Source organism: Eubalaena glacialis, chromosome 1 (assembly GCF_028564815.1).
Source record: "Eubalaena glacialis isolate mEubGla1 chromosome 1, mEubGla1.1.hap2.+ XY, whole genome shotgun sequence".
NCBI lineage: Eukaryota > Metazoa > Chordata > Mammalia > Artiodactyla > Balaenidae > Eubalaena > Eubalaena glacialis.
Genome location: NC_083716.1, coordinates 30,854,348 through 30,878,479, shown reverse-complemented (window position 1 = coordinate 30,878,479; position 24,132 = coordinate 30,854,348). Strand labels below are relative to the sequence as shown.

The window sequence follows — 24,132 nt, the reverse complement described above, 5'->3', positions numbered from 1 at the left end:
CTCCAGTGTTTTCCTCAAATAATGTCTAGGAGTTCTGGAATGATATCCCTCAATTCTATAGCTGCCAGGAGAGAGAACCAATAAAACTACTAGCTACAGTCAGCCTGAGGCCAATGGTCCAGGCAGACCTAAGAAGGAGGGATTGCAAAGAAAGTGAAATCTACCTTTGGAGTAAATTACTGAAGGTGGAATTACAGGTAAAGATACTGAAGAAAAAACATTCTTCTTTCTCTGCTTCTCCTAGCCTCATCTTAAAGGAGAGGCAGAGTCCATCAGACAAGCCTGGCCCAGCCACAAAGCCAGGCTCATTCCTCTAAAAAGCAAGGGGATTTCTGAATATGGTTTAGTGGTGAGTGGCTGATTTGTACCTGTCTATCTTCTGGCTGTTTGGAGGGGGAAGTGATTACTTCCGGCTGGGGCAATCAGGGAAGGAGTGCAGACATTTGACTCCTGCCTAGATGAATGGGTTGGATTTGGACCCAAGCACAAGTGGGAGAAGGGCATTCCTCCCGGAGCTCACAGCACAAGCAATGTAAGGAGACCAGAATGCAAGGGGCACTTGAAGGTACCAATGGAGGAGTTCAGTTGGCTGAAGTTAAGAGGCTCCTGTAGGGGAGTAGCAGGGGATGAGGCTAGTAAATGCAGACTAAGGTGGTGATGGTATGGTTGGGGGAACCAGGGTCAGATGACACACGAGGTTAAAATCCCAGCTCACAGTTGCATACTAGCTGACAGACACTAAAGTTCCTTGACAAATCTCAGATTCCTCATCTGTGAAATGGCGATAACCCTAATAGCGTTGTTGGAGGACTAGCTAAGATAATGCCTACAGAGAGCTTAGTCCAGTGTCTGGCGCCTGGTAAGCCCTCCGTAAATAAATGTTAGTGTTATTATTATTAATGCAAAGGCATCGGATGCATGCTTTAAGGGCGATTAACCGGGCAACGCAGTGAGAAGTGGGTTGAATTGGGAAGGGCTTGCCCAGGACCGTGTACACAGTAGCTACTCAGGAAACGCTGAACGGAATTGTATTCTCTGCTAGGCATCGGGCATGCAGGGATATGGTTTCTGCCTTTTGTAAGCTCATGGTCCCCAGGAGGTGAGGTAAGTGCCAAATTTGGTGGGGGAGGATGCAGACGTAGATTCTTCAGATTAGCTTCTCTCCAACTGCTCCCTGCCGGAATCCAAAACGACGCGGGGGCAGCGAAGGGTGGGGTTCCCTGAGCTCCCAGGGCTTAGCGAACCGCCGTCGGGCAGGACTACAGTTAAGCCCAGGATCCTGGCTGAAAAAGAAAAGGTGCGCAGGCGCAGTGCGGACGAGGGCGCTCACCTGTCCTAGAGCGGGCGGAGCTAAACCCGGGAGTCCGGCCGGAGGCGGGGCGGGAGCGATGACGTCAAGGGCACGCCGCCGCGGAGCAATCGCGTCCCGGAAGCGGCGGCCGGGGAGGCGGCGGAGGTTCTCAGAACTGCGACTTCAGAGCGGCCTTGGGAAGAGGCGCGTCGTGGTGGGGCGGGCCTGAGGAAACGCGCCGGGGTCCAGTGGTCCTATCAGTGCCTCCTGGCCGTCCCCGCCCCTTCCCCACCATCGCAGCGACCGCGTAGGTGAGGTGCCACCCCCACCCCACCCTGGTGTGTCCGCCGACTGTGCGGAGTTGGGCGCCAGAACGCCGCGGGGTCCGCCACCTGCTGGCCCAGCGACCTTGGGTGTGGCCTTCTGTGGTTTGGGTCTCAGGGCCCCGTCCGGCTCCCTGGGCTGCAGAGGTGATGGTCCGGCCTCTGCCGGCGCAGACCTGCTTCACCCCTTCCTGGGCTCTTACCTCGCGCCCGCCTTGGGTCCTTTCGTCCTAGCTCCGCCTGAGGGGGTCTCTGGTTCCTGGTGGCCCCTTTGTTACCCTCCCCTTCAAACACCCTCCTCCCCCCGTCGTCCCAGATCACAGCCCCTTGCCTGGAACTGGCTTTTGTTGCTGTGGGCCAAGGGTCTGCCTCTTTATTTACTGCTTAGCGTTTGGGTCAGACTTTGAAATTAGGAGAGACGGTGAGAGTTCTGTGGCTATCCCCATCAGAGAAGAGAGAAGGGAATGGGGTTTTATGGAAGGTGGTGACTGCCCCGTAGGGTTCAAGGGGGAAAAGGGGCGGGTAATGGGCAGGGATGGTTCAGGAGGTTGTTGAGAACAGAAGGGAGAGGGAAAGGTTGGAGGATGCAGCAGGGTAGAAGAAAGCTCTGGGGTCCTGGAGGGTGGGCAATTAATTCACTCACTCAGCGAGCATTTATTACATTCCCATTGTGTGCGGAAACAGTGGTGAATGGAAGATGTAGTATTTGGCCTGCTGGAACTCAAAGTTAAGAGGGGCAGACTGGCAAGAAAGAAGGGAGTTTTGCTTTGGTGTGATAAATGCTGTTAGGGTGAGTACATGATCCTTTGGGAGCATTGGGGAGGCTCTCCCAGTCCAGACTGGAGGTGTTGGCAAAGACTTCTCAGAGCAAAGGAGTGGTGTTTAAGCCGATACCTGAATGATGAGTAGGAATTAACTAAGTAAAGAGTGGGAGAAAAATATTTCAGGACATCGTTTTACTTGAGACCCCAGGCTGCCTCTCACCAGCAACCATGTGTGCTTGGTCTTTATGGTTTATACTCTTGATGAGTCTGTGGGGAAAAGAACATTAGATGGAGAGTCAGAAGAGCAGGATTTTATACAGTTGACCCTTGAACAACGCAGGGGTTAGGAGCGCTCTCTGTGAAGTCAAAAATTAGAGTATGACTTAGAGTACACCCTCCCTCCACGCGGTTCTTCCGTATCCGCCGCCGTTGGGCATCCGAGGATTCAACCAACTGCAGATTGTGTAGAACTGTAGTATTTACTGTTGGAAAAAATCTGCATATAAGTGGAACCGTGAAGTTCAAACCCATGTTGTTCAAGGGTCAGCTCTATCTGGGTCATTCACTTCACCTTGCTGAATGTGTCTTCCTCTGTGAAATAGGCTTTCCACCTGTAGCCCTGCCTACCTCACAGGTTTATTATGGCACCACATGAAATAATGCAAGTAGAAGTGTGTTGGGCATTGGAAGTGCAATGCCAATGTCAGGAATTCTTATGGTTACAGGATGCAGACCTCAGAGCGAGAGGGGTGTGGGCCAGAGGTGAGCCCCAGCATGGTCCCCGAAGCTCCCCTGGAGTCTCCAACTGCTCCTGCCAAGTCCCCGGCGTTTGATCTTTTCAACTTGGTTCTTTCCTACAAGAGGCTGGAGATCTACCTGGAACCTCTGAAGGATGCAGGTGATGGTGTCCGGTATTTGCTCAGGTACAGATTTTATTTAGGGTTGCTCTAACCTGCTGGGCCTTCTGCCTTCCTGCTTTGTAGTTGCGCTGGCCACTTAGGCAGTGGCTGGGTTATCCTTTCTGCGCTGGTGAGGAGCAGTTCTGGGAGGTCCTTTGGGCCTCTGGGCTTATTCTAGACCCTGTGTCTCAGGCCCAGCCCAGGAGAGGCAGGCACTGGGAACCGTCTGGCCTTTCACCAGGGTTTCTTCTTTGTGGCTGAATAAGCTCATACCTCAGGACTGCTAGCTAGCCTTGACCATTGGGCCTTCTATATCCGGAGCAGGCTTTTTTTACTTTCTCTCCCAACATTAGCATAATTCATATTAAAATTAGGATGCAAATAACTACGAATAAGCAGGTACTATTTTCACTAATCCTTTAGGATTATGGCTCTCAAATTTTTTTGTTCCTGTTCTGCTTTGATTTTCATCCTTGGTAATTTTCTTTTTTCTCCTTTCAGCTCACTTTATTTCTTATGCTAAAGTATTTAAAATTATAGATACATACCATTCTGCTCCCTAAACACATTATTTAGTTTGTCTCTAAATAATAATGACTTTTTTTAAAAACATAAGGTAACATCATACCTAACACAATTAACAATGATTCCTTGATGTCACCCTATACCCAGTTCATATTCAGATTTTCTCAGTTGTCCCAAGAATGTCACTTACCATTGTTTTGGTCAAATCAGGCTCCGATCCAGCACCATGCATTCTGTGTGGTTATTATGTCTCTTAGGTCTTTCTCAATCAAATGCTCTCTTTCACGACACTGACTTGCTGGAGAATTTCCTACCTAGATTTGTCTGGTAGCTGCTTCTTCCTGGTGCAGACTGGAAGTTAAACTTAAAGGTTGGATTTGATTTGAGTAAAAAAAAAAATTTTTTTTTTTTTGTGCGAAGGTTATGTGTTCCTAATACTGCATTGTAACGGGAGTCACATAAAACCAGCTTGTCCTAAAGAGCAGATGTTCTTCATCTAGAGCCTGTGGGTGGGGCTCTCGGGGTCAGTGAATCTCCTGAACCTGCATGTAAAGTTGTGTGGGCACACGTGTGTGTATTTCTAGGGAGAAGCTTCTAGTTTTCATCAGATTCTTTTAAAGGCCTTCAACCATCTCAGATGCCTGAGAGACACAGATAGGAGACAAGGGCGGGTAGGGTTGAGTTAACCTCTCAGGGTGCTCTGGAGTATTCATTCTTACCTCAGTCTGGAAATAGTGGGAGGTTTATTTTTAACTCTGACCAAGGCCCTGAGTTTTTCTTGTTCACCCCAGAACCCCTTTAATTGATGGCATTATCCCTAGAGGTGAGCTGGTCAGTGCTCCAGAGCAGTGTTCTCTACTTTTAGATGACTATACTGTTGATGTAAGGGGTAGGGAGATGGTGTAAGGAGGGGCTCGCTTTGTAATCTCACCATGACCAACTAGCTGAAATGAATTGTGGTCTTCCTTAGGGGAGTGTGTGGGCTCTGGAAAGCATGGGGCTGTGCTCTCTGGCATTTTCTACTGTGTGTGTGTGTGTGTGTGCGCACGCGCGCACGCACGCATGCACCTGTGCATGCAGATGTGTGTGTGTATGTATATACGTGTGTATGTATGTATGTGTGTTTTGCCTTTTCGTGGCAAAGCACAGAAGTTAAATATATCCTGCCCTTCTCCTTTTCCAGCACTGGTCTCTTAGTGCTTCTTGGCACTAATGTCTTAGGATTTTTCCATTTTATGAAATTAGAAATCTGAGGATGTGGTGGCATTGAGTAAGCTGGATGGAGGAGGAGCATCGGGACTCAGAAGCCCCTAGGAGCTCATGGTCTCTGAGCCGCTGGGAGATGGAGCACTGGTCTGTGAAAGTGCCTGTCAGATTAGTTTGTGTGTTTGGTTGTTCTTTTCTTAGTAAAGAGGATTTGACTTTGCAGAGGGATCTAATCTTGAGCTGCTTTTTTTTTTTTTTTTTTAATTTTTATTTATTTTTGGCCGCGTTGGGTCTTTGTTTTTTTGTTGCTGCGTGCGGGCTTTCTCTAGTTGCGGTGAGCGGGTCTGCTCTTCGTCCTCAGGCTACAGGCTCACGGGGTTCAGCAGTTGTGGCTCGCGGGCTGTAGAGCACAGGCTCAGTAGTTGTGACGCACAGGCTTAGTTGCTCCGCGGCATGTGGGATCTTCCTGGGCCAGGGCTCGAACCCGTGTCCCCTGCATTGGCAGGCAGATTCTTAACCACTGCGCCACCAGGGAAGACCCTAATCTTGAGCTTCTATGAGGTCTGAAGCCTGGAGCTACAGTAGATTTTTAAAAGACTTCTCTCTTCTGGGATCAGCTACTCCAGTAGGTGGGTCTCCATGACCAAAGTGTCGGTAAAGACATCAGATAGAATGGGAGAGGCTGGGAATTCCCTCGCGGTCCAGTGGTTAGGACTCTGCACTTCTACTGTAGGAGGTGCAGGTTCGATCCCTGGTCAGGGAACTAAGATCCCGCATGCCACGTGGCATGGCCAAAAAATAAACAGATCTTTAAAAAAAAAAAAGAGAGAGAGAGAGGCTTTAAAATGAAAGCGATCTCAGTGGCTGTGTGATATTTTTATTTCTGAGATGGGATTGGCCTTAGACCTGACTTTTAATTTGCTTTTACCCTGGTAGCAGCCACTAGATGGGTCTGAGGCCTAATTAGGGTGGTGTAGTTGGAGTGTATGGAATTTTAAGACAAAGGCAGAGAGAGGTCATTTCACTCCCTTACTCATAACTCTTGTTAAAAAAAAAGCACCCCATAAATTAGTTAACCTCATTTAGTAACTGTGAAATATCCCAATTAGAGCAAAAGGAAATGCATTGAAGTTCTGAATACATTGCAACTTACCTGTTGATTTTTCTATTTGACTCTCTCCTCTGAGGGCCCACCTTATATCCACTGACACTGCTCTTTAGAATGTAGGTGTCAGTGGCTTCGTGATTACGTCTGTGCTCCCTTTACCCTGTTAAATGTCCTTTATCAAGGACTAAGCCAGCAGCGTTGCTCGTCCTCAGCAACCTGTCTCTGATTTTCTTTCCTCCGTCTTTGGGGGCTTCTGCGTTGCCATTTGGTGGTGGTCGGAGCTGGGTCTGTGTTTTCTTCTAAAAGTTCCAGTTCACTTTGGGCGTGTTTGCTGAGGGAATGCCAACCCTGGTTTTGTCTTCATTTTTTATATGTTGAAATGAAATCTTTATTATTTTCTTTCCTTTGGAATTAATGTATGTTTAAAACAAACTCTCAAAGTCACAGAAATAAGAGAAAGTCGCAAATAAGGTCAAAGAAGTCCTTTACATTTTGTTCTCTCAATTTCCGTATTAGATGGGTCTTGTGCAGTAAGCATGTGTTCTTACGAAATTGTAAAAAAAGAATATGTTACATATCAACTCTGTCTCAATAAATACAAAGAATAAAGGAAAACTCTTAAAAGAAGAATGTCATCGGCACTTCTTAAAGAGAATAGAACCTTACAAAACACAGGTTAAACAGGGTTATAACATTAACAGATAATTTCATAAATTCTTCCTCCTCCTGGGAAAAGGTTCTACAGGTCTTCTGGTTCTGAGAGGATGCCCTTTCTCACCCCGGGGCCTAAGCTGTGACCTCAGCTCCTCTCCCGGTCGCCTGTCCAAGTAAGAGACCCACTTTTCATTTCTCCCTGACCCTCTGAGCTCCAGGGCCTCCTCTTGCTCCTGGTTTTGAAGACCCGCCTGTGTGCCCATCTCCCCTTCCCGGCTGGAAGGGCAGCTGTCTTCAGTAACCAGGACTCTCTGTGTTGTAGGTGGCAGACACCATTGTGTTCCTTGCTGACCTGCCTGGGCCTCAACATCTTGTTCCTCACCTTGAATGAGGGTATGAACCAGGGGCCAGGGGTTTTTTGTGAATGAATGTGGGGAGGAATTCTGAGAAGCGGCCCATGTGAGGGAGCCGCCTGTCTCGCCATGGAGTTGGCCTCCCTCTGTGTCTGCTCGATGTCAGAACACAGGCTCCTGACAGACCCACCCTGGGCTAGAATCCTGGCTGGGCCACTGGTGTGACCTCGGAAGTTCTTTAACCTGTCCATTAAGGCCTAATTTTCCTCGTCTCTGAAGGGAGGGCACGAGCCACCTGCTGTGTGCTGTGTGCTAGTGTAGTGATTTTTAATATTTTAAAAAAAGGGTCTGGGGCTACAGCAGTGACCAGACGGGGGAAAGTCCCAGCTCTTAGGAGCCTACATTCACGGAGGAGCCAATGACCGTATCTGTAATCTGCCATGTGGTGATAAGTTCTATGAGGAAAACCAAAGCTGGGTTAAGGGGCTGGAGGCCGGGTGGGGAGGTTCTGTTTCATACCGGGTGGTTGGGGGAGGTCTTCTGGGCAGAGACCTGGAGCAGGTGAGGGAGCGAGCACGTGGACATCTGGGCGGGCGGAGGCTCCTGGTCCTGCTCTCTGCTTATCTGCAGTCTTTTTGCTCCCATAGGTGCATGGTACTCAGTGGGTGCCCTGATGATTTCAGTGCCCGCCCTGCTGGGCTACCTTCAGGAGGTCTGCCGGGCACGGCTGCCCGAGTCTGAGCTGATGCGGAGGAAGTATCACAGCGTGAGGCAGGAGGACCTGCAGAGAGTTCGCCTGTCTCGCCCTGAGGCCGTAGCTGAGGTGAAGAGCTTGTGAGTATGGAAGGGGCCGGGGAGGTGAGGGACAGGGACAGTACCAGCTGCCACCACACCGAGTGCTTGCTGGGCACCAGACATCGTAGTGGGCAAACCATGGGTGTTATTTCCTTTCATCTTTTTAACAGTTCTGGGAGGTAGCTACTATGATTGTCCTCCATTTATGGATGAGGAAAAAGGCAATTGACCAAGCTGGGATGGGAATCCAGATCTAGCTGATTTCACAGTTTAGGGTCTTGACTGAGCGCACACACACACACACACACACACACACACACACACACACACACGAGCCACTGCCTGGGTTCAAATCTCAGTTCTGCCATTTAATCGCTGTGACATTGGGCAAGTTACTCAGGTTCCTCATCTGTTAAATGGGATAATTATAGGCCTCCCTCACAGGTGGTTGTGAAAATTAAATGAGTGTCTGGTACCCAGGAAGTGTTCAGTAAGTATTAGTCATCATCACTACGCTGTGGAGGAACTTCCCTAAATGTGACAGAGCTGGTACTTCTGAGGAAGCATCTTAAGACTGTTGGATAACATTAACCGTAACAACTTCAGTGGCTCTCTTGACATACAGCAGGGGTTCTCATCCCTCCCTGGGCAGCAAAGGCCTCTGTGGAGCTCCAAAGGAAACTTATAAACCAGTGGAGGGCTGGGCCCCACCCCGGAAATTCTGAGTCAGTTATCTGGAGTGGGGCCTGGGTATCTGCAGTTTTTCAGAAAACCTTTTCACTTTGAAATGATTTTAAACTTACAGAAGATTTCCAAGAGTATTACAAAGAACTCCCACATGCCCTTTACCCAGATAGAACAATTAGTAACATTTTGCCACATTGGCTTCATCTATCTCTCTACACTAAGACATTATTTTTTTTTCTTTCTGAACCATTTGAAAGTAAGTTACAAACATCTTGCCTATTTACCCCAAATACTTCAGCATGCATTTTCTAAGAACAAGGACATTCTCTTCTATTTCCAAAGTCCTGTAATCAAAATTAGGAAATTTAACATTGATAACATTAGCATTAGTACTATTATCTAATAATTGTTCATGATCAAATTTTGCCATTTGTATTAATAAGGTCTTTTATATAAATTTCTCCTGATCTAGGCTCCAATCCAGACTCGTGCATGACATTTAGTTTTTATGTCTCTTTAGTCTCCTGTGACCTGGAATAGTTCCTTGGTCTTTGTTTCTCATGACTTGACATTTTAAAATAGAACATGTTTATTATTTTGTAGAATTTCTCTGCATTTGTGGTAGTTTGGTTCCTCATGATTAGATTCAGGTTTTGCATTTTTGGCAGGAATGTGACAAGTGACGTTGTCATTGTATCATATCAAGAGGTACATGATGTCACTGTCTGTTATGGGAGATACTAACTTTGGTCACCTTGGTGCAGGTTTCTCCACTGTACAGTGACCATTCATTTTACCCTCTGGAGTTAGTAATCTGAGGGGGGATACTTTGAGACTTTGTAAATATCTTGTTCCTCATCAAATATACACCCACTACACTGAAATCCATTGATAGGTCTTACTTTCATCAATTTATTACTATGATGGTTGCAAAGGTGATTTTCTTTTTTTTTTCCTTTTTTTTTTTTTTTGCAAAGATGATTTTCTAATTGTCATTATTACTTGACATTCTGTAAGAAAGAGCTTTTCCTTATTATCAGTATGAACGTAGGAGTTTTAAATTTTATTCAATGGGTTATAATTTATTATTGTCATTGTTAATTTTGATCTCAGTCCTAGATTTGGCAATGGAGCTCTTTTGAACTGGCCCCTGTGTTCTTTCAATATGTCCCCATCATTTTTGAGTGCTTCCTTATTCCGTGGTACAACAGAATGTTCAAATTCATCTTGCACATTCCCTGCTCTGTTCTAGAATCAGCCATTTCTCCGAGGAGCGCTTCAGAAACCAAGATCTGGGTTCTCATTTCACAAGCATGTGCTCTTTGCTTTTGGGGGGCATCCATTTAAAAAAACTCTTCAGGTCAGTCTACCTTACATCCCAGGTGGAGACACATTGCTCTACATCCTGACATTTATCCTCACAGCTCCAGTGCATCTGGGAGGTGGGTACCCTGCTCCTCATATTATAGAGGAAAACTGCATCCTTGGAAAAGTTAAGTAGCCAGCCCAACATCAACATCGAGGAAGAGACCAAAGCAGGGACCTTGGCAAGGGTTCAAAAAAGGGGGCTGAAGTGTATGAAGTTTCCCCGAACTCTCCGACCCCTCCCGGTGAGGCAGGGCGTATAGCTTGCACAAGCCCCCTATGTTGTGTCTGCAGCTTGATCCAACTGGAGGCCTTCCTGAGCCGCCTGTGCTGCACTTGTGAAGCCGCCTACCGCGTGCTGCACTGGGAGAACCCCACCGTGTCCTCACAGTGAGTGCCCGTCCGCTCCCACCACCGCTGCTCTGAGGACCCCAGGCAAAGCCAGCTGCCTCGAGTGGGCTCCTGTTGCCCTAGCTCAGGGGAAAAGAGCTCACTAGGCTCTTGTGTGCAGACCTGTACGTAGGCTTGTGGGCTTGAATGCGCTGCTTCTGTTTAGACACGTTCTTTTAGGTGTGGTCATAATATTTTAATAATAGAAAAATAACTCACCATGTAATCTCCCACCCTGATATAGCAGCCAGTCTCATGTTTGGATTGCCTTGTAGAGTTTGTCACATGCACATGCTCTCTGTAGCTCATAGTGTATGTGAGAACCCTTTTTTTTCCACTTATTGTTATCATATAACTGGTTTTCCGTGTTGCTACATAGCTTTTGGAATTACTTGTAATACCACATTAGTATAGATGGTGATTATGCTATAATTTATGGAACCATTCTGTGATATATTTAGTCAGTTTCTCCTTTTTATTACTAACCCTGTAGTGCACATTTTTATGGGTATAGCTTTAATCTTTTGAAATTTTTTTTTTTCTTAGAATACTAGGATGGAACTAACGAATCAAATGAAATGAATGTTTTTAAGGCTCTTTGTATATGAATAATAATGACAACTAATACTTGTTTAGCCTTCCCCTGGTGCCAGGCACTGTGCTCAAGGCTTTCCATGGTACTGTCTCACTCTTGGTAGTAACCCTATGAGGAAGGTGCTATTTCAGTCCTCATTTTTTTTTTTTTTTTTTTTGGCCGCACCACTCCACATGGGGGATCTTAGTTTCCCAACCAGGAATCGAACCCACGCCCCCTGCGTTGGAAGCGCGTATTCTCAACCACTGGACCACCAGGGAAGACTTAGTCCTCATTTTACATGTGAAGGAAGTAACACTCAGAGAGCCAAGGGACTTGCATAAGGTCACACAGCAAGAAGTGGCAGAGCGGGATTCAGATCCAAGTCTGTCTTATTCTAGACTTCAGAGTCTAGATCCTGAGGAGAGATGTGTGTTGGACCAGTTTAGGCGGCCCCGCCCGTGTCCGTCGTGACCTGTTGGTGGTTGTAAATCCTTCCTCCTCACTTTACTTTCCGCTTGTTTGATTAGCAGATCTTGTCAGCTTATTAACTGTTCCCATGGCTGTTTCTTGCCCAGACCCCCATGTGGGTGTGCCCTAAACCAGTTTCCTTCTGATCTTACGAATTTCTGATCCTGTGGTTCCTGTCTGTCGATCCAGGTTCTATGGGGCTCTTCTGGGCACGGTTTGCATGCTGTATCTGCTGCCGCTGTGCTGGGTCCTTGCCCTTTTAAACAGCACACTCTTTCTGGGAAATGTGGAGTTCTTCCGAGGTAAGCCCCAGAGAACCTGACAGAGATGGGACCCGGCTCTGAGGGCTGGTTGGGCTCCCCGGTATCTCTATGGCTGATCATCTGTTTTCTGTGCCTTCCACAAGGGGGCAGCACCACACTAGGGTCCTCCCTTGGAGAGTGGTGGGCTCTGCCTCTCAGATGTTCAGTGGGATACAGGGGAGGCTGCTACTAGGGGTCCCTTTCCCTTCCCCAGACAGATGAATCACTGCTCACATGATATGGTGGCTTCTGGGAGATGAGGGAGGGATGTTTTCCCAGTGTTGCCATCCGCCTCCCAGGATGCAGCCCCCCAGGAATTGCTGCCTCATCTCTGTGTGATCCCAGAGTACCTGTCAGCCGTCTGGCTTCTAAAGCACTGAAACAGTCTGGAGAGGCCTTGAGCCGTAGAAGCCTGGGCCTGTACATATGTTGGGGTGATTGCTATACTTGTTTTCCTCCCTGTGGTTGGAAATTAATTATAGAAGCCATGATTTATCGGGCACTTACTACATTTAATCTCTCTCTAACAATCTCATGGGGTAGGTATTGGTACATCTGTCTTGTTTATGAGGCTTGGGTTAGGTGACTTGTTCAGAGTTAGGAGGGCGACTGTTTCCTGCTGCCGAGAGTGGGTGCTGGAGGAGGCGGCCAGCTGGCTACAGTAGTGGGTACCCCCAGAGCACTGCTCATTCCATCCTGATTCTGCCTCCCACCCTGTTCTCCTTGCTCTGGGTAGTGGTGTCTGAGTATAGGGCATCTCTGCAGCGGCGGATGAACCCCAAGCAGGAAGAGAGTGCCTTTGAGAGCCCGCCACCGTCGGATGCCGGGGGGAAGGGCGCTCTGCCGGACTGCACACCTGCACCTGCGCCCACGCCCACAGAGGTGAGCGCCCCTAACCACCTGGGCAGAGCCTGCTGCGGGCAGGCTGCCCAGCCTCCCTGTTACCAGCTTGTTCATACCAAATAACTCCTGGGCTGGCCTCTGTAGTTCCTGCTCCTTCCCAGGCCCATCTCCTCTGAAGTGCTTAATGGTAATGACTATAGTTAACTAGTAGCAAGAGCTACGCTGTGCTTTATTGAGTGTTTACTCTGCTGTTCCAAGTACTTTATAGACGTTAACCCCAGGAGGTGTAGGTTATTTCTGAGAATGAGATTATTCTCCTTTGTAGAAGAGAAGGCTGAGGCACAGAGTGGTTGTCCAGGGGCAGTGGGCCCAGGACTCAGATCCATGCCCTGTGGTTCTAGAGCCTGTGCTCTCAACCACAGTGCTCTCCAGCCACTGTACGTCCTTTTGTGGCCTTGGTCCCATCTCCCTGTCCTGCTAGATTAGAGACTGCTCTCTTTCCCCTGACTTCTTCCGTTCTGGCAGTTGTGCCATTTCCTCTGAGGCGTGAACCGTTGTTTTTCTTTTCTTCTTTTTTTTTTTTTTTAATTAATTAGTTAATTTATTTTTTGGCTGCGTTGGGTCTTCGTTGCTGTGCATGGGCTTTCTCTAGTTGCGGCGAGCAGGGGCCACTCTCCGTTGCGGTGCGCGGGCTTCTCATCGTGGTGGCTTCTCTTTGTTGCAAAGCACAGGCTCCAGGCACGTGGGCTGCAGTAGTTGTGGCATGCAGGCTCAGTAGTTATGGCGCACGGGCTCTAGAGTGCAGGCTCAGCAGTTGTGGCACACGGGCTTAGTTGCTCCACGGCATGTGGGATCTTCCCGGACCAGGGCTCGAACCCGTGGTCCCTGAATTGGCAGGCGGATTCCTAACCACTGTGCCACCAGGGAAGTCCCTCTTTTTTTTTTTAATAATTTTTTTTTTTTAATTTTTGGTTGTGTTGGGTCTTCGTTGCTGTGCGCAGGCTTTCTCTACTTGCGGTGAGCGGGGGCTACTCTTTGTTGCGGTGCGCGGGCTTCTCATTGCGGTGGCTTCTTGTTGCAGAGCACGGGCTCTAGGCGCGCAGGCTGAGTAGTTGTGGCTCGCGGGCTCTAGAGCGCAGGCTCAGTAGTTGCGGCCCTGCATTGGCAGGCGGATTCTTAACCACTACGCCATCAGGGAAGTCCCTTGAACCATTGTTTTGAGAAATCTGGATGCTGGCTCCGGGGAGGTGGCCTCTACCTTGGGGGCAGGGCTACCATCTCTCTGACTGTAATAGAGTCTCTCTCCCCAGGACCTCACGCCAGGCAGTGTGGAGGAGGCTGAGGAGGCCGAGCCTGACGAGGAGTTTAAAGATGCAATCGAGGTGAGTGGCCTTGCCCGGCACCCTCAGCTGACCAGGTCAGAGGTTGGGTGGTCCTGGAGCCATGTGGCTTCTCAAATTCCAAGTCTGGGTTTTTAAAGTTCTCTTTTGTCCAAGTGAGAAGCCTGAAACTTGCTCTGAGCTAAAACTCACTGGTTCAAAGGGTGCCACTGAACCTTCACCCATCCTTTTGCTGACCTAGGCATCTGTCCTGGGTGCCCAGGGCAGGGATGGCTCTGGAAGCCTCTGGAAAACGCCCTGCTGGGGGAGGTGGGTCATTTACTGCCTTGGCTGGAGACTGTGGGCTTGGTGCCTTAGACGTGGGGAAGGCAGATTTGGAGGAGGGCACTGCTGGGGTCTCTGCCTGCTCTTCTGAAGGATGAGGTCCGTAAGATGTCCCTTTGACGGGTGAGGATGGGAGGTTGGAGAAAGCAGTTGCATGGCCAAGTGCTAAGTCAGAGAGAGTTAGACAGTCTTCCTGGTTTTAGGACAATGGTTCACACTGATAGTTTGCAGAAGTGTTTTATTTGGCATGCAAAGCTTTAAAATGATTTTTTGAGCCAATATTTAAAGATGGAGCGATTGCGGTGGAAACTCTAGATTTTCAGTTTTTCTAAAAACTCAGAAGCTCTGGGAGCCCTGAGTCTGTAGCAGTCAATGTAGCCGAGGAGTGACTGTCTCCTTTAGAGAAGTCACATAGTCCTCACCACTTCCTGTCGTCCCTGGTCACGGAGTCCTAGTGGCAGTTGCCATTTTTGTCACGTTTGCACTATGGCGTTTCTTTTTTTTTTAAATATATATTTTAAAATTTTATTTTATTCTTTTTTTTTTTTTTGGCTGTATTGGGTCCTCGCCGCTGCACGTGGGCTCTCTCCAGCCGAGGCAAGCGGGGGCCATTCCTCATCGCGGTGCACGGACCTCTCACTGCGGTGGCCTCTCCCGTTGCAGAGCATTGGCTCTAGGCGCGCGGCCCCCAGCAGTTGCGGCACGTGGGCTCAGCAGTTGTGGCTCGCGGGCTCTAGGTGCGCAGGCTCAGTAGTTGTGGCACACGGGCTCAGTTGCTCTGCGGCATGTGGGATCCTCCCGGACCAGGGCTCGAACCCGTGTCCCCTGTGTCGGCAGGCGGACTCCCAACCACTGTGACACCAGGGAAGCCCTATGGCTTTTCTTATAGTAGGAAATCACTTCTCTTTATGTCTCTCTGTAAAGTGGGGGATACAAGAAATGGCGGTTTTGTGAGTTTTCACCAGGCCTATGATTTATACCCAGCCCGCTTTACTATTACATTAGCCTCATCCATGTGGGCATTTACATTTTCAACTGCTGAGATTTCTCTAAGACTTGAAGCGGCTGTGGACTCTGAGTCTTGGTGGTGATGGTAGGGAATATATATAGCAGGGGCTTTCAAGCAGGTTTGTTCATGACCTACAGTAAGGAACACATTTTACATCTTGACCCAGTTCACACTTACGTCTGTGAAATATGAAAAACTTAAATGAAACAAAAGTTTCCTGAAAAATACATTGTAAGGGATATTTTCTTCCTGTTCAATTCTGTTCTATTAAGATAATGACCAAATTAATTTCACCCAGTTTGAAAAACAGTAATACACAGCTTCCCCCAAGCTTATTTGATGTTGGGGTCCTTTTACAGGGGCCTCTGTTAGCGTCACCCTTTGGGACGTGCTCAGATGAACTCAGCGTAGCACTTCTGTGCTTCCTTTCCTTTGGGGGCCCCCCTCCCTGCAGCTTCCTTCTTGCTATCTTCTCTCTGTTTTCTCTCCTTCTCCCCCGCACCTTGGGAGGCAGGAGACCCACTTGGTGGTGCTGGTAAGTAGCAGCCTTGGTGAGGTGGGCAGGGGCTGGCGGGCTGGGGGGAAGGGTGGCTGAGCCGGTGGTCGCCACGCCTCTCGGGGTCCGCCATGCACGCAGATCCCTGAGCCCTGCCACAAGGTGGGCAGAACTGGAAGCAGCTTTTCCCGCAGGAGGATGACGAGGGGGCCCCGTGCCCGGCAGAGGATGAGCTGGTCCTGCAGGACAACGGGTTCCTGAGCAAGAACGAGGTGCTGCGCAACAAGGTGTCGAGGCTCACAGAGCGGCTCCGCAAGCGGTACCCGACCAACAACTTCGGTATGGCCCAGGGGAGGGCTGGCTGGGGGGCGCCCCGGCCATGGGGCCGGAGGTGCTGGGTTATGAGGAGAGCAAGGAGTAAAGCTGTGTCCACAGGACCCTGGGGAGGTAGCACATGCACAGAGGGACTGAGAGGGAGGGAACGTGGGTTCCTTCTTGTGTCTGTCCTTATTAAATCTTGTGGGAAGATGAAGAATTCAGTTCCAGAAGCGCCACTCCGGGACTGCAGAGAGGTGTGGTCCTGAGGCAGGCAGAGCTGCGGTGGGCAGTGGAGCATAATGGCTGGGAACTGAGTGTGGAGTCTGAGCGCCTGGTGCAAACTCCAGCGCTGCTGGATGTCCTTGAGCAAATTATTTAACTTCCCCGTGCCTCAGTTTCCCCTTTGTAAAAGGTGGATAATACAAGTTCTTACCTCACAGGGTTGTTGTAGGTCTCAAACGAGATAATGCTCATTAAGTGCTGGCACGTTCACAGTAAGTGCTTTGTAAGGGGCGCTGTTAACATGAAAGGCCCTGGTCCATCCCGCAGGTGCCTAGGAGCCTGTCTGGATCTTTCCAGTCTGATTGGAAGCAAGTTGAAGGAAACAGTGTCTTCCCCTGGGGATGATGGAGCCCTGATGTTTCTTCTCCCCAGCCAAGCTGGTAGATTGGCTAGTCCTTATTTTACTGGGCATGGAGGTGCACCCAGGAAGGTAGCTTTGGAGAAGGGTGGACTTGACTGTTAGCACAGCTTGGAGACCTGGCTCCGATCAGGAGAGTGGGAGTCGAGCCGAAACATTTTGATGAAGTTATAGCTGAAGCCTGGAGAGCCGGTGACTTGGGAGTCACCCTGGTCCTGAAACAGAACCTTGCTTCTGCCTGCTGTCAGCTGACAGGAGGAGGATGGGCTGGCTGCTCTGTCAGCTCTGGTGGGAGTGAGTTCCGGGTGCTGTGCCCTGGGAGAAGCCCCTGGGGTTTATCTTGAGGCATTTGACCCCGGGCGCTCAGGGCCTACCTTCCTGCCCCTGCAGCAACCAGGGCACTTGTTTCCTGAGTGTTAGACCTCCTGGACATGCTGTTTCTTTCTGCTCTGTGAATGTCCCCAGTCATTCAAGATCCCTTCCTTTTATTTGTGATGATCGCTGACTGCTGCCGAGCGCTCTGTGTTCAGTGCGCTTTCTTGTACACTGTCTCATTTAGTCCTTAGAAGCCGCCAGGTTCCGGAAGTCCCAAGTGACATTACACAAGACTTAATACTCTTGTTCTGGCAAATTATACTTTTATATCTATGAATTTTAAGTAAAGCCCCTTAGATGTTCCCATTTGGTGGGTGAGTAACCTGAGGTTGAAAAGAGTGATTTGCCCAGAGTCTTCAGCCAGTACATGGTCGAGCTGTGACTCAAATCCAGGTCATCTGATTTGACTCCCATGTTCTTTCTTTCTTTAATTTATTTTATTTATTTATTTTTGGCTGCATTGGGTCTTCGTTGCTGCACGCGGGCTTTCTCTAGTTGCGGCGAGCGGGGGCTACTCTTCGTTGCAGTGCACGTGCTGCTCATTGCGGTGGCTTCTCTTGTTGTGGAGCAAGGGCTCTAGGCGCATGGGCTTTAGTAGTTGTGGCGCATGGGCTTAGTTGCTCCGCGGCATGTGGGATCTTCCTGGACCAGGGCTCGAACCTGTGTCCCGTGCATTGGCAGGCAGATTCTTAGCCACTGTGCCACCAAGGAAGTCCCCATGTTCTTTCTAACTCATCATCCTCCCTTTGCCCTGGTGTCTGAAGTGCCCTGGTTTTATGCCTATCCTGTTTCTATATTTGGCTTTTGGTTCAGATAATCCCAACCAGGATGGGTGAAAGCTTGTCAGGTTCCCACAAGGATGGCAAAGGCAGAAAATGCTTCTTTTCCTAAGCCCCCCTTAGCCCTCCATTCTTCAAGACTGCTTGCTGTCCCTCCCTTGAGATATTCTTAAGCTCTGGGCCGTGAGGGCAAGTGTAGCAGCTCTGTCTTGGGTCTGCCTCCCACAGGCCAGGGTGAGTGAGCTGCTTTGGGGGCCGTTCCATTCTGGCTGCGAGTGGATGAAGGGGATGCACGGGAGGAATGAGGGCAGGCTGCTCACGAGCTTCCCCGTGAACTCCGAGTGGGGGAGTCCTAGTGGGAAGGGCCCCCTCTATCCTGGAGGCTCCGTGACCATTGCCTTGGCAGGTCTGTGTGGTCTTAGGCTCCTTCCTGCTCTCTCTGCCCCCGTGGCATCCTCACATGGTGAGTCAGGACCTTGGCTGAAAATAGGGGCAAGAAGAGTTGGTCGGTGTCGGAAGGGATTGGGGTGCCCTCCTCCTCCACATGCCTGCCCGAGCTGGCGTCGGCACACAGAGCCCTCCCTGGCTCCAGGTCTGTGCGTGGTACGGGGCTGTTTCACTAGACCACGTGGCTGCCTTGGGGCGGTTGGCCCTGGTACTCCATCCAGTTGAGAGGGGCCAGAGTGTCAGTCTTTGAGCAGCTCCTTTCCCCTGTCCCATGCCCCTTGCTAAGGAGAGCCAGAGGTGGGCGGCCTTGACCTAATTCGTAGTGTGGGGGACAGAGTCTTGGAGCAGCCTGTTTCCTGGGTTGGCATTACCAGCCAGCGGGGCGCTATGCTCTTCTCTCTTTTCCTCTGCCAGGGTCACGGGCTGACAGACAGCAACAGCAACAGCATCTACCTTAAGCCCATTGGTGTCAGATTTCTCCTGCTCTAGCTAGGGTCCCCTCTCCTTGAATGCAGGGAGTGTCCTTTAGCAAGAGCTGCAGGGGATTCTGGGTGGGCAGAGAAAGGGACCACATCGTTTTGGGCCTTTGTGTGAAGGTGAGGCCTGGTGCTGTGTACCTGGCCAGACAGGTGGTCCAAGAGGCCCAGCAGTGCGCCCTGAAGCTGATAATTCCTCTGGTTAGATCACAGGAGGCCTTTGGGCCCCAAGTCTGGAAACCTCCTTCAGTAATCTTGTCCCCTCTCAGGTTTTTCTGGGACCCTAGCCGGCTCTCTTCTGGGCCCACAGCCCTTGGTTGGCCTCTCTGGTCCCCTTTTGTGAGCCACCCTCCTGCCTAGTATGGTCCCCTGCCTTTTCTCCCCTGGCTCAGTGCCCCCCCATCTGCATGGAGATTTCTGTGTTGAATTATAGTCAGTATTCTTGGTGGCAGCCCTTGCAACTTTCCTTGTTCTCATAAGTTTTTGCTTCTGCTTCTGGAGCTCACTGAAGTCATAAGGGCCCAGTGTGGCTTTTCCTCTCCTTCTCCATCCTTTTGATTTTTTTCACTCACCTGCATGTGCCCCCTTCATCAGACTGTGTCCTTGTTGCAGCCCACCTTTTCCGTCTTTAATTTTCCTGGAAGCATGGGTGGGTGGTGAGCACAGCTTCTATTAAGCCCCTTTGCCTTGATGTCGCCTCGAAAAGAATGGTCGGGGGAATTCCTTGGTGGTTCAGTGGTTAGGGTTCCGCACTTCCACTGCAGGGGCCACGGGTTTGATCCCTGTTCGGGGAACTAGGATCCTGCATGCTGCGTGGCGTGGCCAGAAAAGAAAAAAAAAAAAAGATCGGTCCTCTCTTCCCCATCTTTCATCTCTTCTTACACCTCCCTTGCCTCCTCCCAGCTGTTTTCTAAGCTGCTACTGACTTCTCTGCTTGAAACCGTGTCTGAAACCTTGTTGACTCATTGTGTCTGGTGGTGTAGGCAGGATCTCTTTCCCGGCTGTATGTCGCCCCGTCCGCCCACCACTCTTACTGCCTGCACCTCTTGCCCTGTGCATCTTTTTGGAAGGTGCCTGGTTCTGAGCTTCTCTCCTGGAATCTTCAGATGACAGAAAGCAGGAGTCTGGTGTTTTAGGAGGCATTTCTCTCTTTAGCTGTGGGCAGAGTACTTGTAAGGAGACACTTTGGAAGGGGTTGTGTTCAGGCAGGTTTCATTAGAGATCGTTGGAGCCACCTTCTCTGAGGGATGCCTGTTGTCAAGTCCCTGCCAACTTGGTGTGATTTCCAGGGGGTAGATTCTGCTGGATGCTCTTCGATTTGGGCTGGACCTACAGGTGGGGGGTCTCTAAGCCCCAGGTGGGAGCAGGGACAGCAGCTGTGTATAGTCCGGGACATCGATTCTCGGTGGCCATCAGTTTTTCCTTCTTAGTTTGAATCCCTCCTTCTGGCTCTGGATCTGGACTTTGCACTCTGCTCCCGGCCAAGGAGTCTGGGCTGGGCTGGCGCCCTGAGTGTCCCCATTTAGAAGAGTCAGGAGAAGGCGAGAGTTGCAAGGCCTGGGCTGGGTCAAAGCTGAGCTGCTGCCTCTGTTTCTCAGGGAGCTGTACGGGCTGCTCGGCCACCTTCTCAGTGCTGAAGAAGAGGGTAAGTCTTCTCGAGGGTGTGTTTGCTGGGGACTTGGGACGAGATGTAGGGGAGTAGCTCGAGGTCACAGATGAAGTCTGACTGCTTGGGCCACATTGGGCCTGGGGTCTGGTCTGAGGTTTGCTCAAATGAGTGGGTCTCCCCTTGCCCCTGTGCCCATGGCTTCACCAGCCTTCTCATGGGATGTCCCATCTGGTCTCAGTCCTGCCCCGCTAGGGCACCTCCCCACTCCCATAGTTGTCCCAGTTTCTCTGGGTGGGGCCAGCTGGTGGAAAGGAGCTCCAGATGCCTGGGTGCAGGCGATCTAAGACTGACCCTGGCTCTTGTCTGCAGCGGAACTGCAGTAACTGTGGAAACAGCTTCTGCTCTCGATGCTGCTCCTTCAAGGTACCCAGGTCCTCCATGGGGGCCACAGGTGAGTGGTGCAGGCTGTGGGTCCGGGCAGCGGGAGGGTGCGCCTGCCTCCCACCTCCTCTGGGGGCTGCTGTGTGTGGGCAGGGAGCCAGGGGTCAGCGAGAGGTCCAGGGAACTCGGGATCTCCTCCATCTCCCTTTAACAAAGAAAAAACGAAAACATTTGATGCACGGACAGGAGTATATACATAACGCATCTGAATCGTGAGGCGCAGTAATGAATACCTCTGAGCGCTCACTAAAGCTAGAAAATAGAGCATGAGCGGCGCCACCAAGGCTCCCCAGTGCCACGCCTGCCTTCCCCAGGGCGACCACTGTCCTGAATTCCATTCTCTTTCTCATTGCCTGGGTAATGCTTTTAACTAAATAAAAAAAATAATTTCTTTTTCCTTCTATAAAAGCTATACCTACTCATTGTAAACAAAACAAAACAAAAAGCCAAAGAAAGGAAAACATTCCTAATCTCTCCCAGAGAGAACTGTTAGGCGTGGACCCTTCCCGATCATTAATGCCGTCACACATGGGATAAATACATATGCATGTTCTAAAAAAAAATGGGAGCATGTGTTACATACTGCTTTGCACTACGTTACAATGTTAAATTGAGTGTCTTTTTTTCATTCTTCTGGTCATGCTAGTAACATACACTTATTCTAGAAGATTTGGAAATTACAGAAGAAGAAGGAAGAGAAAAATAATCTTGTAGTCTTACCACCCAGAGATAATAACCACTGTTAAAGCATTCTGGAAAATTTTCTTCTGGTATTTTATTTAAAAAACCTTTTTAAAGGTATTCTTTTGGTGCTAAAATAATTTCTAATGCATAGAACATCTGGGTGAGGCCTGCTGTTGGTATGGTCATCCCCAAAGCCCCCAGTTCCCATGGAAAGAGAATTCTCTGAGGGCAGGCTAGTGAGCTGGGACAGCGAGCTTGTAGGCTGGGTGATGGGTGGTCTGTGTGGGGCTTCGGGGGTTGGGGAGGCGGTTCTAGTATTTGGGGCCATGAGCCAGAGGGCACGAGGAAGCATCTCACTAAGTTCTTCCTCCTTTTCAGCCCCTGAAGCCCAGAGAGAGACTGTGTTTGTGTGTGCCTCGTGTAACCAGACTTTGAGCAAGTGAGAAGAGGGCCCAGGGTCCAAGCGGGCGCCTGTCCCTGGGGCCAGCAGTAGACCCCGCTCTCCCCACCCTTAGCCCCATGTGGCATGTGCTGGGCAAATGTGGCCTGAATGCTAGGTAGGCTTCCCCTTCCTGCCCTCGCTGACTCCAGCCGGGTTCTGGAGCTGTTCTCCACTCCTACGGATGGCCAGTAGTGGTTGCTTTCAAACAAGGACTGGAGTGTTTGCCCTGCTCTGCTCTGGGCTGTTAGTGGACTCAGGGCTGGGCAGGGAATATAAGTTAGAGGGCAGCAGTGAGCCAGGCCTGGTCTCACCTGGGATCAGGGTGTCCCTGCAGGCCTGGGAATTCTAGAAGACTGGAGGTCAGAGATCGGGAAAAGAGATTCTTCCCCTGCTGGGTATTGGGCCAAGCCCTTGCCCTTTGAGAGCCTGCAGAAGGGCTTGCACGTGTCCCAATTCTGTTCGAATGTCCCTTCAGGCATCAGGACCTCATCATTTCCCCACCAGAGGGTGTGGTGAGGGCTATCAAGACCAAAAGTACTTCTAGAAACAGGGTTGAAGTTCCCAAATTCCCCCAGAGGAGGACATCTCTAGGAGGGCCTGGCAGAATCCTTCAGTGTTAAGCAGAGCAGAACGGGCACCCCAGCAGCTCAGAGGGCCTCAGCCCCACCTTGCAGGGACCTTGACTTACAGAATTTCAGCCCACATGTTATTCTGGTGTTTTCAGCTCTGCCGGGTAGATGCTGGGCACTCAGATCACTCCTGCTTCCCGTGTTCAGAGCCTTGGGCACCCCTTCTCTGGCCTAGAGCTACAGTTCACCTCCCTGGCCCCTTGTCCCATGGAGTGTGAGACCAGGAAGCAGAGCAGAGGTCCTGAAGCCCTCAACCTCTGGAGGCCTGAGAAGTGTAGGATCTCGCTGGGCTGGGTCTCAGATTCCAGGGCTGTTCTCCAGCAGGACAGCAGTTATGGGATAAGGCCACTTGGGGTCCCTATCCCCTCTCCAACAATTTCACGTTCACTCTGGGCTCTTAGGGGCACAGTGTCTTTCCCTAAGCCATGAGCAGGCTCGGGCACCCCTTCCTTCCCCAGGAGCTTCCCTGCCTTTTTGAAGTATTTATTTATTTATTGCATGGTTCCCGGGAACATGTGGCACAAGGAATGGGATAAAGAGGATGGGGGCTTCTCCTACCCTAGGATGCTTCCCTGAACTCATGGGCTGCCTGGGACTCAGAACCCTGGGAGGCGGAGACGTTTCTATACCCTAAGCAGGGACACAAGGTGGCAGGTTGGGGAGACAAGGATCATCCTAGGCCAGCTTTCTCTCCAGGCCAACCAGTCTAGGAGCCAGGGGACTTCTCCAGGCCAAGTGGGAGCAAGTCCCTGGGGAACCAGGCAGGCCTTGGTAGACCCCCTTCCTTGGGCTCCTTTGTCCTGTGGAGATATGAGAGTTAAGTGCTTGTGCTTTATTTACACTGGAGAGGAACTAAAAGGATGTCTGTGTATATGGAGAATTGTCAATAAAAAGGCCTCAAGCTTCCTATGTTTTCGTCCTGGTCCTTGCATGCCCCCTCTCCCTGAGGCTGGAGAGCCAGGTCCCCCCCAGCACTGGCTGAGTTTGCAGGCCTGGGCTGTGTCTGCAAGACGGGGCGGAGGGGCTGCGGAGGCTGAAGTTGGGGTGTGACCTGGGGTTGGGGGAGGAAAGCTGTGCCTTGCGCAGGAGAGGCTCAGCGAGATGCCTGGTGGATTGACTTGAGGCGGCGTCTTGTGACTGTGACCACATTGTGAGGGCTGGGGGTTGGGCTGGGGACCAGAACTTGGTAAATACTAAGCAATGCAGGCTTTAGAATGGAAAGATTTTAGCTAATCCCTCTGAGAAAGCAGAAAAGGATCAGCCCTGGGGGAGGCTGAGAACCAGCCGGAAACAGGATTGGCTGTGAGATGGGAAGTAGAAGCAGTTCTCTGGGAGCTGGGGTTTGGGGCGTGTTTACTGGGTGCCAGGCGCTGTGATACGTGCTTTACACACATTATTTCATTTAATCCTCAAGACGGCCCTAAGAGGTAGGCACTTTTTCTTCCCATTTTACAGGGGAGGAAATTGAGGCCCAGGGAAGTTAAGCAGTGGCTGCAAAAGGCTTGGCATGGCACTTTGCAGACCACAGACAGCTGGACTTGCGCGGTGTCCTCAAGACCTTGGGCCTGAGGCA

General features: G+C 50.3%; 1 protein-coding gene across 3 annotated transcripts; it reads left to right on the top strand.

Annotated features, from left to right (window-relative positions):
• The first annotated feature begins 1,421 nt into the window (after positions 1-1,421).
• Positions 1,422-23,468, top strand: ZFYVE27 (zinc finger FYVE-type containing 27). Of its 3 annotated transcripts, XM_061209495.1 has the most exons (12): positions 1,422-1,602; positions 3,104-3,301; positions 7,093-7,163; positions 7,771-7,957; positions 10,265-10,360; positions 11,595-11,707; positions 12,444-12,589; positions 13,861-13,932; positions 15,914-16,058; positions 20,353-20,399; positions 20,733-20,814; positions 21,867-23,468. In XM_061209495.1, exons 2-12 carry the CDS (start codon positions 3,105-3,107, stop codon positions 21,929-21,931), a joined length of 1,221 nt encoding a protein of 406 aa, XP_061065478.1. In that variant the 5' UTR covers positions 1,422-1,602; position 3,104; the 3' UTR covers positions 21,932-23,468. The 3 variants fall into 3 exon arrangements, with proteins under 3 accessions (XP_061065478.1, XP_061065617.1, XP_061065547.1); XM_061209634.1 differs by lacking the exon at positions 1,422-1,602 and having other exon boundaries at positions 3,253-3,276; XM_061209564.1 differs by lacking the exons at positions 1,422-1,602; positions 3,104-3,301 and adding an exon at positions 6,891-6,943.
• The last annotated feature ends 664 nt before the right edge of the window (positions 23,469-24,132 follow it).